The following is a 27107-nucleotide window of genomic DNA, read 5'->3' as shown; positions in this document are numbered from 1 at the left end:
TTTGATTCAGCGTTTTTCAATATCAAGCAAATAATAATTTACAAATGCGAGAATAGACTTTGAATAGAAGTTTAGGTCCCACCTAGGTTACTATGCACGTAATTTCGATATGATCGACATCGACTTGTTTTTTAATAGGCATTTGAAATAGAATAACGACCTGTCTCATTAAGGAATGTTTTAAAAATTAACAAAACACAGACGTATTTAAAATCCGCTTATTGCTTTTAACGATTCTGTGGGCGTTTAGGTTAATTACTTTTAAATTTGATTAATATTGTGCTAAAATATCATAAAAGTACTTGAAATTGATCTGTGTTTCAGCGAAGATTTGACCCAGATCTTAAGAGTAGACAAAAGCTAAGACCATCGCTACGATCTTAAACGTGGAATAGCCAAAGATATAGTGACTATGAAGGCGCAACCATGGTTTCTACGGGTGGGACATAATTTCGATTATCACCTCCTAATAATCATGATATGCAACCATTGCAATGTCTTCTTACATTACATCACGGACCCAAAAGCTGATTGGTCCCAGCTGGCACACACAACGTTGTTTCAACGTTCATCTGTGTTATATGGACGTTGTGAACATTAGAAAAACGTTGAAACAACGTTGTGTGCCAGCTGGGGTTGTAAGTGACCTAAACTCAGTCAATATGTCACTTGCAACCAATCAGCTGTTGGGTTCGTGGAAGTCATTGCAATGGTGCATAAATTCCTTAAGATGGCCCTTTTTTAGACTGATTTTGCGTAGTAATGAATCTCTTGAAAGTATGAATCTCCAGCCTGGTGGAGTTGACCCTGCCTCTAACCGAGAGATTAAATTACAAACAATAAATCTCGTATACTCTCCTTCAGACTCCCGTACAATTGATTCACTCCCCGCACTCAACAGGTCAATTTACCAAGTCGATTTAAAAGCCCTGTTAAGTTTGTGAAACAGAGGTGTAAGGCTCTAATGCAGAATTATGGACCCAGAAATTTTAAAGTGAAAAAATTGATCGTGGTCAGCCGTTACCGATCAAATAGGTACGAAATACAATCTGAAATTTTTAAAATACAAAACTGAATAAAAAAGAGAGAAGTTTCGTGGATTTGTCACGTTTGTCATCACTTTTAATTAATAATGGCGCAATTTTGACGGCATGATTTTTTTGTAATTTAATCCCACTAAAAAATGCCTGGAATGTAATAATTTATTCATTTCACAATCAATCATCGATTTTTGTTTGACTTTAAAGCCTACTTTACACTAAGAAGAATCGTTATAATTCAAAATTGGAAGCATCCAAAAATTTTTGCCTCATCTTTTGCGCTACGTTACGGACAAAAATCTACTGAATGTTAATAAAATTTCTATCCCGACAAATTTAGAATACAAATTATAATCCCGACTGTGGGAAGAAACTCAAGCGGAACTTTGAGACAAGGATATATGTTTTGATATACCAAAACTCACGATGTAAATCGTACGTGTCTGAAGCTAATCCTCAATAATTTTTGGTAAAAATGTTTTATCTTGAGATTCTAAAGATAGTGAAACAATTTATGAATCAGAAAATACTTACCAAAATGAGAAAAAATGTAATCTATCTAAGACATCAGAAAATCTTCATAAGTCTGTCTTAGAAAAAAATATACTCATTCGATTGTCAACCAAATGAATGAAAACTAGACATGTGACCACAAACTGCAAGGGTTTTGTTTTGGAAATGACGCGCCATCCTTAAACCTTCCACAAACCTTTGAATCCAAAATAGTGATGAATTTTCAACCCGTCTTCACATGCTGTATATAAAAAGCTTTTTGATGTTTTGCTAAGTTGCGTAATTTCCGCCATTATAAAAGCAAACATTCGAATCTGTAGAGGCGATTCCTTACGCAAATCGAACGTTTACTTCCATAATAGCGGAGATTATGTAACTAAACAAAACATGACATGAAAAACCTCTAGGTCATGTTTGTTTACAATCGGATTTAAGTTCTTTGTTGGCAACAAGAGCCATTTAACAGACAGTTCCTCAAACACAAACCTTTAAATCCAAGATGTTGTTGAATTTCTAATTCGTCTTCACATACTGGGTATTGGTCATTTCTGTTTGCAATATGATTTAAATTCTTTGTTGGCAACAAGAGAATTTTCTTGCCTTCATTCAAATTCTAATCTATCTAAGGATAGAATCGAATTTGTCCCGCAAACATCAACCTCGTGATCTCGTGTGAAACATATGTGATTCTAACTAAACTAAACCGTACATCCTGTGCCCAAGTTCAGGAGTTGCCATAAAGCCATTATGGTAATAACCGGGAGGGCACATTGCTATACATTGCGATTCTAACTATTTCATAGGTGTAGCGAGATACCCTGCAAAATTTATAAGGGAGTCCAGACGTTTATGACATATTCAGTTTGATAAAACAAAGACAATAATTACAGTGTCGTAAAAACCGCTCTCATCCATAAATTTTGCAGGGTATCTCGCTAAGTACGCCTATGTATTTGATAGACAGTTCCTCAAACCTTTCACAAACCTTTAAAAATCCAAGATGTTGTTGAATTTTTAATTCGTCTTCACATACTGGGTATTGGTCATTTCTGTTTACAATCAGATTTAAATTCTTTGTTGGCAACAAGAGAACTTGCTTGTCTTTTTTTTTCAAATTCTAATCTAAGGATAGAATCGAATTTGTCCTGCCAACATCAACCTCGTGTGAAACATGTGCGATTCTAACCACTTTTAGACAGTTTTGGAAATGAGAATATTCTGCAAAAGAATACTCCTCCAATCTAGGTTAATTGCTGGTGATTAAAGAACGATAATCGATAGCATATTAAAGTTATATTAAGCGAATACACAAATTTACTGGAATATACATTTCTATACTAAATATTGGACCCACGCAACTATGTATGGTGATGAGCTTCCTCGTCCGATTTAGGGCTAAAGTTGATGTTAATGACAGTCAATGGTTATGTAACCAGGATTTGCTCTAGTTTAGACGGCCCATTTTTCGCCCTGTCTATTCTAATTGCAAGTTAAAGTGAACATAAAGTTGGCTGTCTAAAGTTAATACATTGCCCTCTTTTGACGGGGCCTCCAGTGGTTTGCGTGAATGCGTAGAAATAAAAAAAGACGGGGTCCACAGGGGGGGGGATGCGCTCTTTAAAGTTAATGCAATATCTTTTTTCAACCTTTTCCGAGAAAATATTTAAATTATTTGCTCACTTTCTCCTTACTCTAGCAAATAGAATTGACAGGGCAGCAAGTCTGCCCTCTAAACTAAAGCTGAGACCCCATCTACAAGTGCCAGGGTGGGGCACTGACCTTTATATATCCCTGGACCAAGCAATATCCGCCATCTTTGATTGGAGTTTTTTTAGAATTGGTACCCGAGAAGAAGCCATTGCAATGTTAAAAATAAACGTCTAACGTCGCTACATCATCAAAAGAATTTGAAGAAAAGAAGACCTAGCGCTCTCGATGTATTTACACCGCTATCGAGTAGTGCCGCCATTAGGGTACCACTTTTCAAAAAACCCCGATCAAAGATTTTGCTTGGCTGGGATTGAGAAGCTTGGTCCAGGGTATATAAAGGTCAGTGGGGTGGGGGCATGACTCGCTCGTTTTCTTCAAACGCAGAAACCCTTTGTCTTAACTGTTTAGAGTGTTGCCTGTTTGAAGATAGCAAAGTGTAATAATTGGCTTGACTCAAGATAAATGTCACCGTTAAGTTAAAGCGGAAATATGTTGTTAACCAAGACTGAGAAACGGGAAATAACAGCTTAGTAACCAAGCAAGACTCAATTCAAATTGAAAGTGCCAAAGCAAGCAATAAATCATTCAATAAATTCACGTATTTGAAAAATTTAACATATATGTCAACATCCCTCCCTTGGTCCCCGATATGACCTCCAATAACCATACAGTTTTTTTCTCTAATAAAACCAGTTATTTTAAAATGGCGTCAATTTATTCCTCAGTGAAAAGGTGACTAGACCAGTTCGACAAAATCCAGTTAGGAACCATCTTCAAAAAAATATCAAGTAGGCTGTCTGTTCCTAATTGACACAATTTCAAGCCACGAAATAAAAACAAACGCAAAACTATGCGCAGGTCCAAATGGGAATAATAAAAGCTTTGAAGCTAAGCAAGGTGTTACTAATTCATCTTGTAGTCAAATATCTATCGTGGGAGAAAATGACGTCACATTCTCCTAAAGTCTTGGGGGTACTTAGGCAATAAAAACGGTAGGTATGTATGTAGAGGGTCGGTTTTTATTTAGCCTTTCCGAGAAACAAATAAAAAGAAGCGGAAATATTCTCTCTAGGAATTAGAACTTATGCCCTTTTAGTCTCTTTACGGTAAAAATACCATTTTAAATAAAAGATCTTATTAACGTTAGAAGTTTTTGCAAAATTATCTCTCTAAGGGTCACTTTTTCGCCTATTCTGTCTCTCTATGGTTAATTATTTCACTCAAATTTAGCCTCGTCCAGGGTAAGTCTGGTTTGCAATACCCGACATTCTCCGAGCCCCTCCCCGGGTTCCTAAAAAGACATCAAAGAGCAGTAAAGCTAAAGCAAATAAACAAACAAACAACAAGTCAAAAATCAATTTGAACAACATATTTTGTTTTGATGTGCTTATAACTCGGGTTTGGACGGACTGGCGGAAGTTATCGACATTTCTAGCGGTTATTTTAGGCAATACAAAATAACCCTTAATGAGGCCTCATTTGGAGCAATTTAATGACTGTTACGATTTAAAAAACATTTTTCATGCAATTAATTCAGAGAAGAATTTTATAAAATATGCTTTGATCTTTTTCTCTCAAAATTAAATTTAATGGTGGAATATTTATAGAAATGAATTAAGGTCAATTTCCTATCATTTTCTTTATATTTATTTTGCACACTTGTTACATAGCGTGTACCTATTCCAACCTTATTTTTTCCCTTGTATCTTCGGCATTTTGATCATCATCATCATTCTTTGATCTAGGTCCGAGAGGACCTAGGTCGGAAACAAACAATAAGCTTTTCTCCACAATTCACGATCAGCCATTACTGTTCCGAGCTCTAGCGTTTCCAGGCTTGTTTCCCGCTTCAGAGTGTCGAGAAACGTTTGTTTCCTCGAACGTTAAGGATACCAAAGTAAAAGATCTGAGGCTACTTCATGTTTTGAACGAAAACAATGCCCTGCAAAAGCAAGCATCCTACTTGTTAAAACATTCGAAATTCTGGGTAGACCGTTGTAGATTTGCAGAAGAGAGTCTTCCTGATTTTAAAGTCGCTCTCTGAACTATTTATATGCGAGCCTAAGTATTTGAAATCTTTTACTGATTTAATATTAACACCGTTAAGAGAGACTAGTGGCAAGATGGCATTTTGATACTTACTGGCTGCAATCCCCACCTAATCTCTGAATACTTGGCTGATTAGGCTACCTTTATATGGGAAGCGTGACCAGATTTAGAGCTGACTCATCCACCACCTTATTTTCAATTCTAGTGATTTCAAATTCGAACGTTTTCAAGAATCTACCGTAAATTGGAAAACAACATGGCAGACTAGTCGACTTTAAAACTGGACATACTTCCAAGGGAAAGTATGTGAGCATTTACACCTATCTATTTCGAAAAATATACCGCTTGAAAACAAAGAAAGGTACTAGATTTAATCCATCATTCTAAATGTGGCGCAAATCTTAAGGCTTCACTTTTTCTTGCTTGAGAAAGTTTGAAGATCCATCTCTAGCCCCTTTAAATTCAACGAATATAGCTTTAGATCTTCACACTATATTTTACGCATGTACAATGATCAAATTCAGTCATATTTTTGCTTAATCTCCAAAATATAATTAATTTACTTATAATTCTAGTTAAAATGATATTTACATAAAAACTGACATCTAATTATGAATTAAGCTCTACCTAGATTTGTCAATGTTTCCCTGCGGGGGGAGAGGGCACTCATATAGTTTGACCCACGGCATGTACCGCCGTTAAGGGTGAGTTTTTTTCAAGATCCTTGAACTGCAATGTAAGGGTGTACTTTTGATAGAGGGCACTACGGGGGTCTCTTTTTACTTAAAAATTGTTAGCTGCGTGAGCCATAAAGGGTCCTTTTTCACATCCTCGAGAGTCATAAATTTTTGAATTTTAACTAAAACTTTGGCAGAAATTTTGGGGAAATAGTCTCTTTAAGGGTATAAAGTCAAAAAATTGGCAAAACTTTCGAAATTCAGTTATTCCAAGGGTCGAATATGGAACTTTGGCTCGGGCATACCCGTCATCTCGAAAACCTAGTGCTCCTGGGAGTTTTGTAGATAAGTCATTAAGAACAAACTATATAAGGCCATAGCTTCGGTGGCTAAATGTTAAGAACAAGTTAAGAACATTTTAAGGATTTAATACACCTGTTTTTTAAGAAAAATGGAAAAAAATACTCAAAAAAGCTCATAATAACAAAACGTTAGGAACATTTTTAGGCTTGAAACCCGAAAAATTAAGAACATCTGAAGGCTTTAAAAACTTTGGATTTTCTTATTAAAAAAAGTGTATCGCGTTAATAGTGTCACAAGTTACACTAGATCTATCACATTTAAATTTAAGATAGAAAATAACCAAGGTCGTATTGTGGTTAGTAAAATACTGTATTAGCAAAAATAAAATATGCCTATCTAGTAAAATAAAGTATGCCTATCACGCAATTTTTATAAGAACAAAGCTATATTAGATCGAAAGGCTTTGGCAAAAAAATCAAAAAGAACAAGTAAGGTTTGGCAGACTCCCGATTTCTTAGACAAATGGACGAAATTACTCACAAAAAACTGAAAATGGGAACATGTTAAGACTATCCATTAGGGTTAGAATTCAAAACCTTTAGAAGGCTCAACATTTTCTGCATGTTCTTATATAAAAATGTGAGCTCAACAAAATTTAACCAAAATGATTACCATATGGTTGAGACATACCATAACTACCGTACCCAGGGTATCCGGTATTGTATCCCATACCTTGCTGAGGGTATGCTCCAGCATAGGGGTATCCACCTCCATAAGCGGGCATAGCTCCACCAAAACCGGGCATGGTGTTAGGGTCAACTTCAAAAGTACCTTGATGAACAATGGTACCTGGTACGTGGTAACCCATTTCCATTTTGACATATTTTTCCTCATCACTCTCTTGCTTCTTTTTTTGATCTTCGTTAGTGACAGCTGCGGCAGCTTCTTTCTGTTCCGCCTGTGCTTTCGCTAGGTCCGCTAATTTCTCTTGAACTAGCTTATCTTTCAACTCTTTGACCTTCTCTTCCTCTGTCTTTGGTTCAGTCGAGGCTACTTTTTGACCATTCGGTAGCATATGGTTTAGCGGCTGGCGTTTCATTCCGGTCTTTGGAACAGCATTGTGTGGAATGAATCTGCAATTCGCAATTACCAGACATGCGCATAACAATAACAGGTGCATGGTGATACTAGGATTATGATAAGGTTGCTCTAAAAAGGAAAGCATCAAAACATGTTTTACGAGAATACGGGATTTTGTGACATTGACCCCTTTTTTTAAAACATCCAAAATCTTTGAAGCCTTCGGATGTTCTTATTTTTTGAGTTTTAAGCCTAAAAATGTTTTTGAAATTTTACCATTTTGTGAGTAATTTTGTACAATTTCCTAAAAATTGTCTTGTTTTAAAGCCCATAGAGCTGATCTTAGCAATTTCTTAATAGTTTGACCAACAAGGCCATATGTTCTTATATAGTTTGTTATTATTAAAAACTTGTACTTTATCGGCCAAAACTTAGTCGGCCTTAATTTTAGTTACCTCGTCAAAATTCACTCACTAAGGGCTGATTAATAACTAAGTTTTCGCTATTTCTAAATTTTTAGTCGGCTCAAATTTTAGTAACCAAGCCAAAATTAAGTTTTAGCCGATAAAGTATCCAATGCTCAGCACTATAGTTCTATAGTTTTTAAGTGTTCATTCTTTCTTTCGATCATGTGGAAACCGTTCCCGATTATATGAGAGTGATCACAGTAACATGGTTTCTATATGGTAGCAAAGAAGAGTGTTTTAATTCTTTATCATGACTTACAGTATATGGCCCCCAAAATGGAGACGGCCCCCAAAACGGAGGTTTTCATTAAAATGAAGATTCTGACTTGTAGATTTATCAGAATTGAACGATTTTTGTTTATTTTGAAAGAATGATGGTTATACTTTAAAATGAGCATGTTTTTGCTGGTTTGAGACGGATTCAAAATACCATATTTGCGTCTAAAGGAAATATTTTAACACCAAAATTAGATAAAAATTGCATAAAACTCACTCTAGCTCCTTGGATATTGAAAATAAGTTATGAAAACGGGGTATAGGAAACTTTCAACACCTAATGCCGTTCAGAAAATGCAAATACATCTGTGACTTTAGAGGATGGGTAAAAGATATAGCATCTTGAAGGTCAACCAGTATTTTGGAGCCCTAGAATCAGCATTGACAAAACCGAAAATTCTAAATATGAGAAAAAGCAAAAAATCTTAGAATTCTATTCCTATCACCTTGAGTTAATAGTTTATAAAAAAAAATTAACATTATATATAAAATTTGCAAAAACGGTAAATTCTGTCATTTTTTTTGCAAAATATAGGAGAAAAATACCTTTATAGCTTAATATTTTCAGTTTCAGTTAAGCTTTTTTTCTAAAATTTTCACAGCTTATTCCATACATGAATGGAACTATTTTCAAAAGAGATTTGTTTTCAAAAACTTGATTAAGACGTTGTTAAATCAAAATTGTCATTTTGAAAATTTCCGAATTTTCAGTTTGGACTTTGCAATATCGAAAATCTTGAAATATTTCATAAAAATCATAAATTTTACATCCATCGAGTCGTAAATTTAAGGGAAAACACAAATATGTTCATAGTTTTTCCCCCTATCACCACTGGGCTTAATAATTTGATTTTAACTACACCTCCGTTTTGGGGGCCACAAACCTGCATTTTGACAACCAGGGGTATACTGTAAAAATTTTATCAAATAAATTTATGCCCAAAACCCTCTAAATCATATTTCAAAAGTATGGTCAAAATTTTGTATTCATATCTTAAAGATATCTCGAGAAATCGCTAAAATTTCAAACCTCCGTTTTGGGGGCCATTAGAAAAAAGCTACCTATCTTTAAGCGATTGAAAAATATTGTTGAAATTGAAAATTTTGAAAAAGAACTGCCAGGAAATAAAGTAGAGATGTTAAAGGTTTTCATGCAGCAAAAATTTTTGTAAAATCTCTTTTCCTCTAGATTTGAGAGAAATTTCAAATTTGACCGCCGTTTTGGGGGCCACATACTGTACATGTTTTTTTTTAAACAAACTATATAAAAACATAATGCTTTGTCGACCAAGACATTAAAAACAAATAAAAAACATTTTTAGGCTTAAAACACAAAATATTAAGAACATTCGAAGGCTTTTCGCAAAAAAAAAAACGTTTATAATTCTAATTGAGGATAAGTGACTTACCACTTTTGATCTTTGTTGATAAGTTTGTAAATTATATTTCATGCAAAATATCAAATTTTTAAAAATATTTGTAATTCATGCTGGGGCAAATTATACAAAGCTCATTTTGAGCACTAGCTAATAAACAATTAAATTAGAAAATTCTTGTTTTAACGTTTGAAAAGATTCGAATTATAATTTTATGTTTGCTGCATAGTTTGTTTTGTTTCTTTTTTCGAAGAATTTTTCGAAGATAAAAAATTGATATCTTACTCCTGTCACAGTGACTTAGTGAAAATTATTATATCAACATAATAATATAAAACCCCTTCATTAATAGATCCCATATGATACTCTATCTTTACAATACCCCTATGTCACAGACCCCCCTACCAACTGGAAAATCTGATCAAAATTTCGTCCCAGTGGGGAAAATACCCAACAATTTCAGCCCCACTGGAAAATTGACTTTGATTCCACTCCCATTCAAAATTAAATAAAAAATATTTCTCTCCCAAAACCATCCTTACTAGAAATTTTGAGCTTAGAACAATATTCAATTGAGAATACGATAGAAATTCTTATCCCACTGCGAGAAAAAAATTCACAGGAGCTGTGAGACAGGGGTGTTTTAAAACTCATAAAATTCATTGGGGATTGATTTTAGTATTTTCCAATTAAATTTATCATACGTCGCTCTTAGCCTGGATATCCAGACCGTAAACTATTTCACCGTCTAGTTTTTATAATCTTATCTCAGGTTTACGGTCTGGTCGAAGTAACTCGTCTGGCAGGGATATCTGTCCCTGCATATGCGAGTGTCTCTAATTGGTCAGTACGCGCCCAGTCACTGAGCAGAATTTTCGCGGGGTTTTGATATTTTTCGATGCGCGCGCATAATTTATGGAAAAAGCTGACCTTGCAAAAAAGAATAAACAAATGAAAAAGAAAACACAAGTTCATTTCTAAACAAAATGGCCGCTGGAAAGGAACCTTTATGAATGTGGCTGATGCTTTGATGTACTTTAAAATGGTTTTGAAAGTTTATTGAGTTTGTAAAAGAGGTTTTATGGTAAGTAATTATGTGTGTCTGCCTGGGTTTGCAAAGTTTTGAGATTCTGTCAACAAGGGTTTACTCACAGACTGTGTCATTCAAAACTGTATCAGACTTTTTTAGTTGCACCAGACTCTAAAATTTTAGAAACTTTGTATGTTGAGGTAAGAGTTTTTTTTTCTGAAATTTGAGTCTGGATACCCAGGCTAACGTCGCTCTTAGCAAAATCTTAGCAAAATTTTTCTAAAGCTGTAAACAGAAAAATGTCTTCCAATGTCAAAAAACCCCCATGACTAACCACAGCTTTGCTACCATTTTTAGTTAGTAACATGACAGGCAAAAATATAGAATTATTTTAATGCTAGACGGTTCTAGGGGTCAATCAGCTAAAACTAGAACTTATTAATACTTTATAACAAAAAATGTTTATATATTAAGTAAAATCTGTCATGTATCATTCAAGGCATTTTTATACAAACAAAAAATTTTTTAAAATTTTGTTAGAAATTTATATTTTAAAAAATTGTCTGGTTTTATAATAAAAAAAAGTTGTAATAAGTATATCTGTTTGTATGAGGCTCATATTGACTGATACTCAATGGTTTTCATGAAATCTTTCAACTGTTTTGTTCACCTTTTCTCAACAGTAACCCAAATATCCCCTTTCGGTTGCCCACTTCTTGACCTTGGATCTGGAATCAGTTCATCCACAGTTTTCGAGCATGGTACAATCTTATATTTGCTCAACAACCGTGCAATCACAATTTTGACTTCCATTGTCGCGAATCGCTGAGCAATACAATTCCTCGGTCCATGTCCAAAGGCACCAGTGACAAACGGGTGTCTGTCAACTTTCTTTTCAGCACTGTAATTCTCAGGATCGAACACTTCAGGATTGGGGTAATATTTTTCATCTTTGAAAACAGCGGTTGCAGCATATCGAACAAAAATACCTTTTGGGATCACAATATCTGTGTCAGGGATCTTATATTCTTCCTTGGAGCACCTTTCTAAATGCGTAAAAGGATACACTCTGAAGGTTTCTTGGAAGAATTTTTCCATATAAGGCATATTCATAATGGTAGCGTAATCGAAGTTTGTAGATCCGGTGGATTCGATAGCTTCTTGAATTTCTTGGTAGAGTCTTTCTTGGCAATCTTGATGCTTTGCCAAGAAATACATCATCAGTGATGAAGCGTTTGAGACTGTATCAAATCCTATTGAATGAAATGATGAAATTATTTGTAAATGGTAACCAAAAGAATTAATTGAGCTATACAAAGACATCCCTATCCCAGAGCCCCGGTGAAACTTTTTTGGGGAGAGATAATATATTGATCCAAGGTTAAAATATCCAGTGGAGTACAATTTTTTTGAAGCATTGATTCTCGAAAGGGGATGAAATCAAACGTCAATATTCCAGTGGGGCTGAAAGTCTAGGGTATTTTCCCAGCGGAAAACAAAATTATTTTCGCCAAATTTTCCAGCGAGTTTGTGACACAGGGGAGTGTAAATTAATCTCCTACAACCAATTTTGAAAACTTATTGCAGCCTTAAATAAATAAAACATTTCGCTGTTCACCTGCAAGAAACATGATCAATGAATTAGCGATGATTATTTTTTCCATTTCATCATTTCTTCTTTTCGCCTCTTCTTTATCTTCTACACTTTTCTCATTCTCTTTTCGTTCCTTCTCCAAAATATCAACACAGACATCTATTAAATCGTTTCTTCTCTGTCCACTCTCTTTGCGCTCCTGAAAGAGAATTCAAAGTAATTTCATTTGAAGCTGGCAGCCCTTTCTGATAGTCTAAGTGAAGGTGATGTCTTTTTGACGTATACCTCTTTGCATAACTTTTAACCGTTTTTTTATGAGAAACATTTGGCTTCGATATTCGAAATATTAAGAATAAGTTAGGGACATGTTAAGGTTTTGCGGACTCTAAATTGTCTCTAGCTTGAAAAACTGTAGATTTTCTTATAAAAAAAAGCGTTTAAGGTATCAAAATGCCATATAAAGCAGATTTTCAGTTTCTAGCTTTTTATTTTGATTGATCCTTGATTGTAAAAAGAAGTTTTCAGGTAGGTAAAATAACATGAATAGCCAAAATAAAGACTTTGTTCAATTAGAACGTGAAAAAAGCTTTGAAAATACCTTCCGTGAAATAAAGACAAAGACTGGTTTGTTTACCTCCTCGAGATCAAAATTGGTGTAGAAATTCAGAATCTAAAAATCTCACTTCCAAATTTAGAGTCAAATACATAAATAAGTGCAATTAAGATAGACTGACATAGGCGTAGCGAGATACCCTGCAAAATTTATGAGGGAATGCAGACGTTTATGACATATTCATTATCTTTTGATAAAACAAAGACAATATTTACAGTGTCGTAAAAACCGCTCTCGTTCATAAATTTTGCAAGGTATCTACACCTATGTACCGACTGTTAAAAGTAAGCGCCACGCCTAAGAAAAATCTTACCTTGATAGTTTTAACAATGAGTGCTGCAAAGAAATCGACCGTGTTTTTATCAAACATGGCCCAATCCAACCACCGGAGAAGCCTTGGGCAGATCATGAACAGAAGAATTGCAGCTATCAATTTCCAACTGAAAGTCTTACCAATCAACACATCAGCATGCTTTTTGAAGATATTTTCTGGATTATTCAAAGTGTCATTCTCGTAACCAAATCCGGTTGAAATGATTACATCCAAAGCGTACCCTTTTAACAACTCCTTCGCCTCAAATTCAACACCAATATTCTTGTCTAAGTATGTTTCACAGTTATCAGCAACTTTATGTATGAGTGGAATCATATTCTTCAGTTTGCCGCTAGTGAAAACAGGTGTTAATGACGATCTTACATTCTTCCATTTCTGGCCACGAAGCTCTGTCAACATGTATGGGAAATATCGGTTATTTTTAGTGTTAGAATCATACATGTTATAATGAACTGGTTTACGTTCCATGAAATTATCAAAATCCTTGACCAAGATTAATTTAGCAATGTCAGGATCACGAATAACCAGACCAGGGCTTCCAAACATATCATAAGTTCCAACGACCTTTTCACCAGGGTGTGTTTCGTATGCAAAATTTGTCATTTGAGTGAATGACATTTTCCCTTGCACAAAATCCCAAGCATGTTTGCTACCGAAGGGGAAATGTCCTTTATCTTCCGGTATTCCCCGGCGTTTCCAGTAAGACAATCTATGTTTCATGTACAAATAGAATGCAGTGAACGAGACAATGATAGCAGCTAAAGCAATCTGTAACCACATCTTGATACTCAGTCTTTGAAAACTGTTGCTGGATTTTTTATTTCACCTTTTTTACAGGTCGAAATATATCTATAAACTCTCTGTGGAATAAACTTCTTTCTACCCACTAATAAAATGTTAACAAATCATTAAAAACTTTATGAGAAATCTTTCACGTTCAATTGTTTGGTGTTATGTTTTCTGCAAAGTCTGTCGGATTGCTCCTTTTTATTTTGTAATGTTTATGCTATAGTCATCATTATTTATTATCGCTGAGATGGAGATTTCCCTCTCCTTCGTTGTATTTTATTCCAACTGTCATATCGAATTTCATTATGTCATCATTACGTCAAAATAAGATATGAAATCAAACTACACTGTAAGGATAAAAAAAAGCAAAGAGAGTAATGAATTAAGAGAGTAAAGTAAAAAAGAGCAATCGAACTACGTAATCTTTGAAAGATATTTGATTAGTAATCTACAGTGATCATGATATTCCTGACGTAATGTTTTCTACGGAAAGACCTCGGTTTCAGCAAGAGTGACAATTTTAAACTTTTGTCTAGTTTAAATTTGCCACTACTGGCTAAAACCGGGGTATTTTTGTAGAAAATATTATGTCATGATTATCATAAATTGATACTCTAGCGAAAATGTTTTAAAGTCAATCTTAAAAGTTTATAAGCACTTTGTATTTCTATATTCACACCCCTGTCTCAGTGACCCGGTGGCTTTTAAAATTACACCGGGAATAAAAAAATTTCTTTGGAAATCCAGTGGGGATCTTTCAAAGACAGAAAATACCAGTGGGGACACAGAATCAGAATAAAAATTTCAGTGGGGATTTCGAAATTTTCTTTTTTTTCCAAGTTTGTTGAAACAGTACAGAAAGTGTGATAAGCAAGCAATTTTATTTCAATCTTTATGTAATTATATGGATATGCATAATGCATAATAACATTTTTCTTTCCTCCCACCCAGTCTTGATTGGGTCAATGAGGCTCGTTAAGTTGAATTACTTATATATCATTTCCTCCCTAAGTTCATTTGGCCAAAATTTCCAAACATAGACCTTTCATCTTGAAGTACCTTGAACGGGCAGAATAGCTACTATTTGCTAACATGACAGCTATAACAAGAAATAGACAAGCTGTATTGGAGTGGCTACTTTCCTAGGACAGTTGCCATATATATTTGATGAGATCAACGTCCTCGTGATATCGGACATGAATTTTGTATACCATGATCCTAATGAGCAGCCTAGCTCAATGGTACAAGATCGAGCAATCGACTCTCAATTTAATATTACCCCACTTTTTTCGGAATCGATTGTATTTGATTACGTTTACAGGGGGGTTTCGGATTTAAAAAGAGTGGTGTATCTCTGGTATTATGACGTAATGGCTACATAAGTGTCTAAGGAGGCGTCACCATGGTTGGGGCCGAGGGGCCAGAAAATTTTTGAAAATAGGACCCTCTAGATTGGCTAAATATGGCCTCAAATTTCAAATTTTTGACAGTAAAAAAGCAGTTTTTTGGTCGTAATATAGCAAGATTTCAGGGTCTTTTCAGAGTGGAAAAGGAAAATAATGGGTTTCCCAGTAGTTTAAAAATTTTTCATACTCAGGTCTAGAGTTCCTAAGCCAAGTTTCTTTTAGGCCATTTTGAGGCCTGAGCCCTTTAGCACTGCGTTGCTTATGAAATTAAAAACCTAAAGCTAACCTATAGCTAAAAAAGTTATGATAGAAAAAGAAAAGATCTCACAATTTCGTTGAAAATTTATTCACTTTTTGAATAAATAGGTATCTCAACAATAATAATGTACACATTTTCTATTAAAAAACATGAAAATATCACAAGCCTCACAAAGGGAGAGAGCCATAAAAATATACAAAAGAGATGAACAAGAAAATTGTTAGAAATTTTGTGTATAATCTATTATACCGGGTGCGCCACAAAAAAGTTTCTCTCTTTAAAAGTAATTTTCTCGAAATCTAAAAATTTTAAAAGAACCATTCCTATTTTATTGGAAAGAAGAAAAGTAAACTTAAATTTTGATGGGTCATTTATTGAATTCGATTCATTAGATCAAAAGTTATGCTCAATTGAATAAGAAAGTTACTTTTGGAAAGTGCTCAAAAATGTTAAAAATCGACCTATCAAATTATTCAGAAGCATAATTACAGTATTTTTGTTTCAGTCATTAGAAATAATAATTAGCTGTTTAAATGACCTTTTGTTATTTAAAGGAAGGTTGAATTTCAATGAAAGGAAGAAAATTCGTCGAAAAAGGCCAAAAAATCTGGTACAATTCAGAAAAATACATCAAATATGTGTTTCGAGGTAGATTCAGCCTTACATAGACTTAATCCAGTCTAGAACCAAAAATCTGAGGAAAATTTCGGAAACTTTTCAAAATTTATGTGTTTAGTTAATAAAAAATGCTCTTAATCATGCAAAGGCTATTGCGATTGCCAAATTTAAAGTAAAAATTTGATAGGTCGATTTTTAACGTTTTCGAGCACTTTCTGAAAGTAACATTTTTATTCAATTGGACATAACTTTTGATCTAATGAATCAAATTTAATAAATGACCCATCAAAATTTAAGTTTATCTTTCTTCTTTCCAATGAAATAAGAATGGTTCTTTTAAAATCTTTAGATTTCGAGAAAATTAGTTTCAAAGAGAGAAACTTTTTTGTGGCGCACCCGGTATCAAAACCTCTGTGAGAGAAAAAAAAAGTTATGTTGAAGCTTTTTTGAGTCAAAGTTGTTCATTTGTTTTGAAAAATAAAAATCTATTATCAAGCTTTAATGAAGCCCGGGGGGTACTAGGGCAAGATGGGCTACGGGGATGCTCCGCTGGTCAGGGTACCTTTTTTAACCTCCACGAGTCCCAGGTAGGGTCGCAAAAACACCAAAATAGAAAAATCAGTCCCTCGTAGGGTGCCTATTTTTGGAAAATTTAGGGAAAAAGTAGAAAATTTGAGAAAAAATTGGAATTTCAGTCCCATTCAGGGTCACTTTTTTCGCAAATTTCAAGTCCCACGTAGGGTCCATTTTTCGAACCTCAGCGGAGCACCCCCGTCGATCGACAAGGGTAGTACCCCCCCCCCGGGTAATGAAGCTTATGGACATTTTTCAACAAAATTAAATATGAAATAAAATGTAAAAACTAGAAAAACAGTAATATAATGCCTCTACATTCATTTCTCCTTATGTCACTTTCATTAAAATTCCAAGAGACACCAGCCAAAACATAAAATAATTCACAATAATTCCAAAAAAAATGAAAAACATTTCTCAGTCAAGCAAATGAATTCTTGGTACTTATTTTAAATCATAGCTTGGGTTTCTTTACTTTATGTATATGCATGTCAGGATGTACAGTGATCTTTCATTGGAACTTTTGTTAAATCGGGATTATTTTGGCTAATATCCCTTGTATCTCCTTAATTAGTGCTCATAAGGAGATGAAATTTGGTATATAAAGTCTCTCCCAATTTAAAAGTAGGGAAATAAGTTTTTTGATACATCAAACTGTTGGGCACTTTCGTTTTCGAGAGATCCCTCTATCCCGTCCTCATCCCGGTTGAGATCCCTCTAAATCGGAATCAAGATCATTCCGGATAGGAAAGTGCTACAGACTTGAAATTTTCACAGAATGTACTTATATTTGTCCTCTAAAGGATAAAAGAAAAAGAAAGCATTTCTTCTCAGTTAATTTCCTAAAATCTCGCTAAAAAAAGAAAATTTGAATCCGATTAATCCAATCAAAGATCGCCGTGATGATAGCGGAACAAGAATATAATCCATTAAAAATGAATTTAAAACATATTCCCAAGTTAGTTCAAGGAATGTCGTTTGATGTTTGAGCTCTGAGTTTGGAAAGAAGCACGTCAAATTATCAATATCATTGACCGATTCATAATTTTGATAACAAAAATCACATTCATGGTCTTGAGAAGTCTGTCTACAATCTCTTTGATATCGGAACTATTTGACAGGTTCAGTATCATATGCAATCAATTCAACAATTTTGTCTTTGTTGGTCACTAGATAGCCCTATCATAAGCTTCTGCTGCTGTTGTATTTTGCAGGCCATGGGTCATGCTGTATCATGATGGACAAAATAAAATCCTCCAAAAATTCCTCACAACAAGATTCAAAGCAAATCATTCCCATAATTTTTGAGTTTCTACAATGACAATATCCATTCTCTCCCTTGTATAAATTTCGTCTTATGACTGTTCTTTTTTCTTGAGGTAGAAATAAATCCAGACAAACATGTCCCTCTCAGGACTCAGCTTCTTGCAAAGTTTTATCTTCCAAGTTTGTTTTCTCTCTGTCTTCCTTTTCATCATAATCACAACAGTTTACAAAACATCAAACTGACACTGATAAAAATCCATTAAAGTATTCTCAGGGTCAACAGTCTATTTTCAACCCATTTTAATCATCAAAACTCCATAAAACTGCATGAAGAGCACAAAGGTTTAAAACCACTGTAAACAGTTTTTCCTGTGTCTCACATTCTAGACAGGCCTGTTCATAACAAAAAATCGAGATTTTCTAGCCTAGCTGAGCGCGTACTACTTAGGTAAAGAAATCTATCAGTTTGTTTCGCTTAGCTTGCGAGCGTGCAAAATATATATTCAAAGGTATTTCAAAATCAAAACAAATATGGTAGACAATCTAAATTGGATGTTAAAAAAAATTGGCTGGCTGGATGAAGTTGCTTGACAATGAACAGTCAGTCTTAAAGATAAAGATTATCAGTTAAGAGTTAATCAAAGATAAAATAGCAGTTAGCAGTTTTTTAACATAAGTTTTCAAACTAAAGTTTTGTATAAATTCTGTTGATGTTTTTTAGCATAGGCGGGTAGCGGGGTTTTCTCAAAATCTTCAAGTTTCAGTGGGGACCGGTGGGGAAATAAAAATTTTGAAGAGCTACTTAGTGGGGATATTAGAAGAATTGAAAGTTTTCAGTGGGGATTCCCGGAGGCAAATTTAGCCTGTTTTTTTCCCCGGGGACAAAATTTTGGACTTTTTTTTCAGCGGGTGGGGGTGCCCAGCGGGTCTGTGACACGGAGTGTATATTCCCTTAGCTACTGATGGTACATGTTTTTTTATAACAACAAACTATATATAAGAACATAAAGCTTTGCTGGTCAAAATGTTTAGAACAAGTTAAGAACATTTTAAGGCTTTGTGGACTCGTCAAAAACACCCTATTTCTTAGGAAAATGGTCAAAAATATTCACAAAATGGTCAAAATAAGAACATTTTAAGAAGAGTTTTAGGCTTAAAACTCAAAAAGTAAAGAACATCCCAAGCCTTCAAAAATTTTGGATTTTCTTACAAAAGTAAGAAATCGTTGAGGTAGATAATATAAAATATTGGAAACTTTCGTAAAATAAAAAAAAACAGAGATGAAAATGAAGCTAAAAAATGGAGAATTTAATTCAATTTTTCTAGCATAAAGGAGACTCAGGTTATTCCAAATATAAGATTTGCTGACATCATCAATTTTTCTTTAAGGTATCTTTCTTGGCTCAGGGAGGGAGCACTCGATTTCTAAACAACGGTATGTGCCGCCAAAAAAATGGTTTTCAAAATCGAACCTCACAGTTCAGCCTTTCAGAAGTGAAAAGGTACCCTTACAGTGTATTTTACCGAATGTGTCTGACCCTTACAATGTAGTTAGTTTGATTTCATATTTTATTTTGCTGAAGCCACCTGAAAATCAAAATAGGTGCGAGTCAGAACTATAAAGATGCATCAGATTTTAACCTTACAGTGTATCCAACTAAAAGAAGGCCCTTGTAGTGCGCTTTATCAAAAGTACACCCTTCTAATGCATTTCGAGGGTCCCGAAAACATACATTTAAGAGCCAGACCATACGAGCCCCCCCGGGTTCTTGGCTGAAAAAAAAATTTTCATACATACCCATTTCCATAATCCACAATACATTTCTTTTTAATTGATTAAGTTAATATGTTTTAGATGATGGAAAAGGACATCTGTCCCAGACCCAGTTGGAAATTTGGCCAAGATTTCGTTCCTGGTGAGAAAAGTACCCTACAATTTTAGCCTCACTGGAAATAAAATCTATGACTTCGTCCCCAATTGATAATTCTATTGTTTTCAGCACCAAAAAGTCAAATGGAAAAGAATTTCTATCCCCATTGGAATTTTTATATAAAACCTTTAAACATTACATATTTGTAATAGCAATGATATTAATGCATTCAGGAAGATTCCCTTGCATAGCTTAAACCTGTGTGAATGCGTGTAAATGCGCGGGGTAACCAGATTCGACTCGGAGATTAGTCCTACACGTGGCTTAATTCCATAAATTTTTGATTTACTTTATCAAACTAAACGATGATTTTAAAAATAAGATCAAGATCTCATACATGGTCAGTGCCGTAGGAAACATTTTGATATTAGGGAGGGGGCATAAGTTCAGTGACACCGTGAGGGCCATGGTTTGGCCCGAGGGGGGCTAAATTGGCTAAAAACACACGCAAAAAACTAAAACAGTTCGAATAAAGGCTAAATTTATAGGTAGAATACTATACTATTCTATGAAAAAAATCACTCTTAAAAAAACTATTGGTGGGGGGGGGAGCTAAGCACCCCTAGCCCCCCAGTAGCTACGGCACTGCATGGTTATACTTTCCTTGTCTGGTACACAAGGTGTTTTGAGCCACCATGAAGGAACTTTTTCTCCTTCATTCAGAAGTGGAAACAATTTACAATGAATTATTTCGTTTCATACATTGTCCCCAGCTCTGGCAATCAACGTTGTTTGAACGTCAATCTAATGTTCACAACGTCCATATAACGTTAGATGAATGTTGAAGGAATGTTGTTTGTCAGCTTGGTCATTACGCTTTACACCAACTCAGCAATATTGATACTGTTTACATGTTTTTGGACAATACTTTGCCACTCTTTGGCTTCGAGTGCAAAAACCACCTCTAGCCCATGATCCACACAAATAGTCTGGATACTTGTCAACACAGTCTTGAATAACGTTGGCTTTAGTTGTTGTTGAGGTTGTCGATACTATAAAGGAAAATATAACCCGATTGTGGTTGGAAGCACAATTTATTCTCAGTCAGTTTTAAGGTTCCTCACCACTAAGTTAAGACATGAATATCATGCCAAAGACTTTTCCGATGATACACGATTTTATAAGAACATTTAAAATTTTTGAATCAAGAAGTCTGTAACTTTTTGGTTTTAATCCTATAAATATTCCTGAAATGTTCTTATTTTGAATAGTTTTTTTTTCACGCTTTTGTACAATTTCTTGTACGAATTCCTTGGGCAATTTTCTAAGAACACATAAAGCCTTCTTATAAAGTTTGTTTTTATAAAAAAATACAACATCTCCACACATTGAGCAGGCAAAATAGGACGTAAAATATCTGAAATTTCGATTTTCTGCAAAGTTGTGTTTGTTTTTTTTTCTTACCGGTTTTATCAAAGCAATATATTGTTGAAAAGTGAAAATTTTACGTCTATTTTCCACGCAATGAAATTGAAAGTGGGAGGCCAATGAATATAGTCTAAGGAGTGGCCGGGCCATGCCCCCTGCCCCCCCCCGGTGGCGCTGGCTCTATGATACTTCTGAGAGCTGTGCCCTCTTTAAAACTACACCCCTGCCTCGCAGTGTCAACGAAACTTAATCCCAAAGTGGGCAGGGGGCCTATTGTTCCTATGTCAAATTATCCAGTTGGATGGTTTTGTCAATTTCTAAGTGAGGTTGAATCTTGCAAAGTATTTTTCCACTGTGGAAGAAATTTTGGCCTAATGTCATTGCAGCGGGCCAGTTCCACCGGGTCTATGACAGGGGTGGGTAATTAAAAAAGCATAAACCTTTACCTGGTCTTTTACCATAAAGCTGTTGAATATTTGTGATGTCATCTTGATCAAGGTTAACGGTACTTGCTAGGCTGTGTCCAGGATAGAAAGGGTACATAACAGATGACTTGACGTTCGAGTGTTGAAGACCTGTGCGAAAAAAGAAGAATTGATAGTAGATACAACTCTAAACCCTTTGCGACTGTAGTTCAGTGGTAGAGCATCCGGCTACGGTGCGCAAGGTTGTGGGTTCAACCCCCGGTCGGGTCATACCAAAGATTCCCTAAATGGTACTTGATGCTTCTCTGCTTGATGCTCAGCAATTAAAACTACATTCAGGTAGACAGCTATCGAAAGAGAAGCCTTTGGGTCGCCTCCGACTGTGGTCGCAGACTTACTTACTCAAACCCTTTGCAGTGTGGTCAGATTTCAAAGAGACTGGTAATTAAATTACAGAAAAGGACGTCAAAATTTTTTATCTCTGAGGATGTCAATGTAACGCCTTTAGATATTTTGACGCCTTTCGTTTAAGGCCAGCTTAAAGCTAGTCTCTTTACTCTTTAAAGATTGATAGGAGTAATACTTTAATCGTAGAAATTTTAGCGAGACTAATTTTAGCGCATATTAGCGAGTCAGGAAAATCTTGATTTTTTTTGGATTTATTTTAGCGAATCACGATTTCAAAAAATTTCGCGTGGATTAACTTTAGCGAATACTCGTATTACATTATTGATTGCTTTCGTTTTCTAGCATTTCTTTGCACTAAAACCCTTCTTATTGATAAAAATTTGTCAATGCAATATAACCAGAAATTTCGCATGGATAAATTTTAGCGATCTGGCGATTCGGCGTGTTTTAGCGAGATTTATTTTAGCGAAAATAGGAAAAACTCGCTAAAACGCTAAAATTAGTCTCGCTAAAATTTCTACGATTAAAGTATGTCGCAATGAATCATGGGAGGTTGGAATTGAATGCTTTGTAAGATGTAATGAAAGTCATTCTCTTGTTTTATTTTTGATAAATGTGAAAAAATTGTGACTTTTTTGCCACCCACCTAAACTATGACCGATTTCATGCAAAGCTACCCAAGGGAGGTTGATGCCTCCTTGACTTCCAGATGCAATGAAATTCTCGTGGTCATCAAAATGAATTCCGCCATTGGGTGGAGGAAAGGCGTGCGCTAAGACACGCCCAATTCCATCGAAAGGGAAATTGTCACCATGGTCTCCTGAAGCAAACCTGAAAAATAAAGTTTTGAGTGTTTTAAGGACTTGTTTTTTATTGACTGTATCAAAATCGTTATTTTCACTCATTTTTTGTCCTATTTTACTCCTGAAAAGGTATTTTGACTTCAGAAATGTCAAATATTGGCTTCAAATCAGAATTTTTAGAAATTACAACAAAATGAGTAAAATATGAACCTAAAGTCAAAATGACCAAAATAATCATATTGCACTCCTAATTCATAAATTTGACCTTGCAGGACTTTTTGTATCACGATCAACTCCAGTTCTGTGAATTTTCTAGTCCCGAATGACAATTGCATCGAAATTATAAAGGTTTTTGTAAAATTTGGGATTTTTGAATTTGAAATTTTGATACAGTCAAAAAAAAACATGTACATAAAAATCATTCGAAATCAAAAAAAATGCTGACGTATTTTCTTAATAGTAACAAGAAGCCGAATCCACATAAAGACCAAACCACATAGCCACATAGCAATAATCGAATTTTTTCTCGTAATGCCTACATTTCGTACCACGGTGCTGTTTCTTCAAAAAATAGCTTTAATTGACAAAGCAACGCTTTTTCAAAAACGGTCATATAAACCTCGGATAGCTAAACATGATTATGAAAGACCCAATGCTGGGCCTATAAATAGAACAAATTTAGAAATTGCTATTTTAAACCCCTTTTAAACCCCCTCAAATCCCTAGACTGCAATGATTGAACTGAAAATTAACAATCAATATTTGAGAAAAAGGATACTTCCCACTAAATCTTACAGCCAAAAACGATTTGGAAGTGCTCTAATTTAGGTTGTAAGGATGGAGTTTTAACGCTAGACTTAACACTGAGGATCCAAAAGTTCAAGAATGGTTCAATAAGACTCAGAATATATCCTGGAATTCTACAAATTACTCCAAAATTGAATTATTCTATTTCAACGAATATCCAAAAAGTGACTTTTTCTCCCGAACTTCAAATTTCGAAAAACGGGAAAGTGACCAAAATTTTCAATATATGATTATATAATACTCACTTCATCATGATATCAACTATAGAATTATTACTCTTCTCAAATGTAAGATCAGATGCTTTTGTCCATTGCTCGAAAGAATCTTTGAAAATCTGGTCAATGTCTTGTTTAGCTAAATCAGAAGTATATTTTTCGACTCGATAAGTCAAATCCCATTTTTTCCAATAATATCTTTGGGGAAGCGAGAAAAGTAATGTTTGTGGTTGAAAATCTGGTCGTCCGCATCTTGGTGCTTCCATTTGATGTAATGTTGCATCGTCGAATTCGCCTAAAGAGGAAATTATTTGTCTTAATCTTGTACCGTACTCACGACTGAAAATAAAAAAAAGTTCGCTCAACAATAATTAAACACAGTAAAATCGCAAAAAGTTTACTAATTTATGGTATAGCCACTTTGAAAAAAAGACAAAACCAAACTCGCACATTATCCGCGAAATGGTTTTTGCAGGGTTGTTTTACATACGACCAGCTAAGTTCCTCTCTCGAATTATTCAGAAATTTTTAATTTCAGTGCAAATGTTCTCATTTAATTGTTCAGAGAACTTATGGATTGTCAGTCGTCAGCCATTTTTATTTGAAATCTATCGTATTTGAATTTGTCTACCTGAACGTGTTGCGCAACGGCTTTGCGAGGAGAATTGGAACTTTCCGACTAGGTGTATATTTAATTCTTTTCTAAAATTTTGGTTCAAATGTATAGGCAAACTTGCTTAACTTTCTTAAAGCGAAATTGAGCTTTTATTTGAATTAGAAAAATTCTTAATTCACTGTTATTATCAAAGCTTTAAAAAAGTTGAGGCCAACGATAGGCTCTGAAAATACTCTTCAGGTTAGGTTTGGCAGGATCTTTCAGTCAATCACAATACCCAATTAGAACAGAACGTTATGACAACATTCATTTGACGTCCCTAACGTTCATTAAATGTTCAATGAATGTTAAAACAACATTGCGTACCAGCTGGGAAGAATCTAAAATGAAATCGCTAAAATATTTTACCTGTTTGAGGGAGTCCAACGAATCTCTGGAAGTTCTTGATGCTCGATTTGATCGTTTCTTCTTCTTCAGGGATAGTTGATGATGAATATTCGAAAAGGAGGTTTTTTTCAGACGGTTTTTGGTGGTATCCATACCTTTCCAAGTAGCTCTTAAACAAATCATAATATTTTAACAAAATAATTTTAAGTAAGGAACTGTCATCGTACATTACACTTTTTATAAGAATTTCCCAAGTTTTTGAAGCTTTCTTAACTTTTTGAGTCATAGGCCTAGTAGAAATGTTCTTTAAATGCTCTTATTTTTCACTATTTTATGAGTATTTTTGTTTAATTTCTTAACCCTTCAAATCCGAAAGACGTACATATTCGTTCAAAGTTAGTCCTACAATAGTCCCAGACTTGAGGCTATAACTCCTGATCACTTGATTTAAAGTCTATTCACGATAAGTGTGCACTCTTTTTTCATTTACCTATAACTTTTGAAGGAATTCTTCAATTTTTATAAATTTGGTATCATTGGAAAGACGTTGAGTGGAACAATTTGAAATTAAAAAATCTTTAAAAAAATTATAAAAATGAAGATGAAAATAAAGAAGAAAAAAATGAAGATCTTGTAGAAAGGTGATATGACTTTCATTTTCACTGAAGTGGCTCCTTGATTATCGAACATTATCACTGTGAAAAGATTTCTCAAAAATAATCATTCAGTCAAAAGATATCAAGCAAAGTTATAAGCTGATTGACGTCTAAAAACGGTGTTTTCTGCTGTTTTTTGCTGTTTTTTGGGGTCAATCACTTATCAACTTTGTATCATAACTTTTTAATGAATATATATTTTAGTAAAATTTCTTCACAGTGATGATCTCCTAAGATCAAAGAATCTCTCCAGTGAAAATGAAAGTTATAGCACTTTTCTACAAGATCTTAATTTTTTTCTTCTTCATTTTCATGTTCATTTTTAGAATTTTTTTAAACACTTTTTTATTTCAAATTGTTCCACTCACAAATATCTCTCCAACGATACCAAATTTATAAAGATTGAAGAATTCCTTCAAAAGTTATAGGTGAAAGAAAAAAGAGTGCACACTTATCGTGAACAGACTTTAAAAGGGTATACACCAAATGCTTTTAGAAAGAATATAAAAATACCTTTTTAGTGGTGCCAAAAATATTGTTTAACTCTCAAGCTTCAAGCTTTTATGCCAATTTAAAATTTTGGATTAAAAAAAAAAAATTCGAAATTTCAACATTTTTCAAAAAATTGTTGCACGCTGGAAAGATTAAGAAATTATTTTTTAAACAAACTCTTTTATCGGTATGCTCAGAAAAAAAAAGAAAAAAGATCCCAGAAATGTGCCAGGAATAATTCCCTTGGAATGAGACCCCAGCTGACACACAACGTTGCTTTAACGTTTATCTAACATTCACAACGTCCATATAACGTTAAGTGAACGTTGAAACAACGTTGTATGCCAGTTGGGACAGCGATAAAACCTACCATAGGCTGGAGAACTGGTAACGAAACAATTCGTCCAATGAACACACACGTTAACAAAAAATAAAGTCTCTCAACAAGGGAATCAACAACCATTTTGAAAGCTTTGCATAGGTCCTCTGATTCACAACAATTCACTCAACTGTCTTTATGGCATTTTGATCCAAATTTGTCAGGGACCCATGGACCAGAATTGACTTATTTTTTATTATCACCACTGTGTTATATTATTTTGTTACCATGACGAATAAAAATGTCTCCAAAATTAAGTAAGACCTAAGATATCTTTTCTTCGTAACTTTATTGGGACTTGTGTCAACATGTAAGGAAGTCTGCGACCGCAATCAGGACACCCCTTCTCATATACCCGCTGAGATCCCTTTCCACTGAAAGAATTGGCCAAAATATCGTCCCCAGTGGAAAAAACTTTTGTCTCCGCTGAAAATAATCAGATAAGAAAATCCTTACTGCAAAAAAACTGTGCTCTTTTACCATCCCTACTAAACTTCTTTGCTCCAAAAAAATGGAATTCGAATTCCCTGCCACAAGAAAACATATCAATCCCCATCGTGTTTTGGGCTGCTCCACTGGCTGAAAAAAATCTCACCGGGTCTGTGAGAAGGAGGTGTGTCAGGGGCAACCCAAAGGCTCCTTCTTCT

At 34.6% G+C, this 27107-nt stretch overlaps 3 protein-coding genes across 3 annotated transcripts; all 3 read right to left on the bottom strand.

Annotated features, from left to right (window-relative positions):
• Window positions 1-6915: 6915 nt before the first annotated feature.
• LOC136819413 (uncharacterized) lies at window positions 6916-9984 on the bottom strand. The gene is made up of 2 exons (XM_067075638.1): window positions 9525-9984; window positions 6916-7501 (listed from the first exon to the last, which is right to left on the bottom strand). The coding sequence occupies exon 2, from the start codon at window positions 7470-7472 to the stop codon at window positions 6948-6950; it is 525 nt and encodes a 174-aa protein (XP_066931739.1). The 5' UTR covers window positions 7473-7501; window positions 9525-9984; the 3' UTR covers window positions 6916-6947.
• Window positions 9985-10966: 982 nt separating this feature from the next.
• On the bottom strand, window positions 10967-14027 carry LOC136819415 (cytochrome P450 6B1-like). The gene is made up of 3 exons (XM_067075640.1): window positions 13042-14027; window positions 12140-12314; window positions 10967-11774 (listed from the first exon to the last, which is right to left on the bottom strand). Exons 1-3 carry the CDS (start codon window positions 13840-13842, stop codon window positions 11188-11190), a joined length of 1563 nt encoding a protein of 520 aa, XP_066931741.1. The 5' UTR covers window positions 13843-14027; the 3' UTR covers window positions 10967-11187.
• A 6529-nt stretch (window positions 14028-20556) lies between these two features.
• Window positions 20557-25162, bottom strand: LOC136819453 (matrilysin-like). The gene is made up of 5 exons (XM_067075676.1): window positions 24955-25162; window positions 23961-24225; window positions 22752-22936; window positions 21719-21847; window positions 20557-20896 (listed from the first exon to the last, which is right to left on the bottom strand). Exons 1-5 carry the CDS (start codon window positions 25160-25162, stop codon window positions 20733-20735), a joined length of 951 nt encoding a protein of 316 aa, XP_066931777.1. The 3' UTR covers window positions 20557-20732.
• Window positions 25163-27107: the final 1945 nt, after the last annotated feature.

Source organism: Clytia hemisphaerica, unplaced genomic scaffold (assembly GCF_902728285.1).
Source record: "Clytia hemisphaerica strain Z4C2 unplaced genomic scaffold, Clytia hemisphaerica genome assembly, whole genome shotgun sequence".
NCBI lineage: Eukaryota > Metazoa > Cnidaria > Hydrozoa > Leptothecata > Clytiidae > Clytia > Clytia hemisphaerica.
The sequence above is the reverse complement of the archived record's forward strand: the minus strand, read 5'-3'. Positions and strand labels throughout refer to the sequence as shown.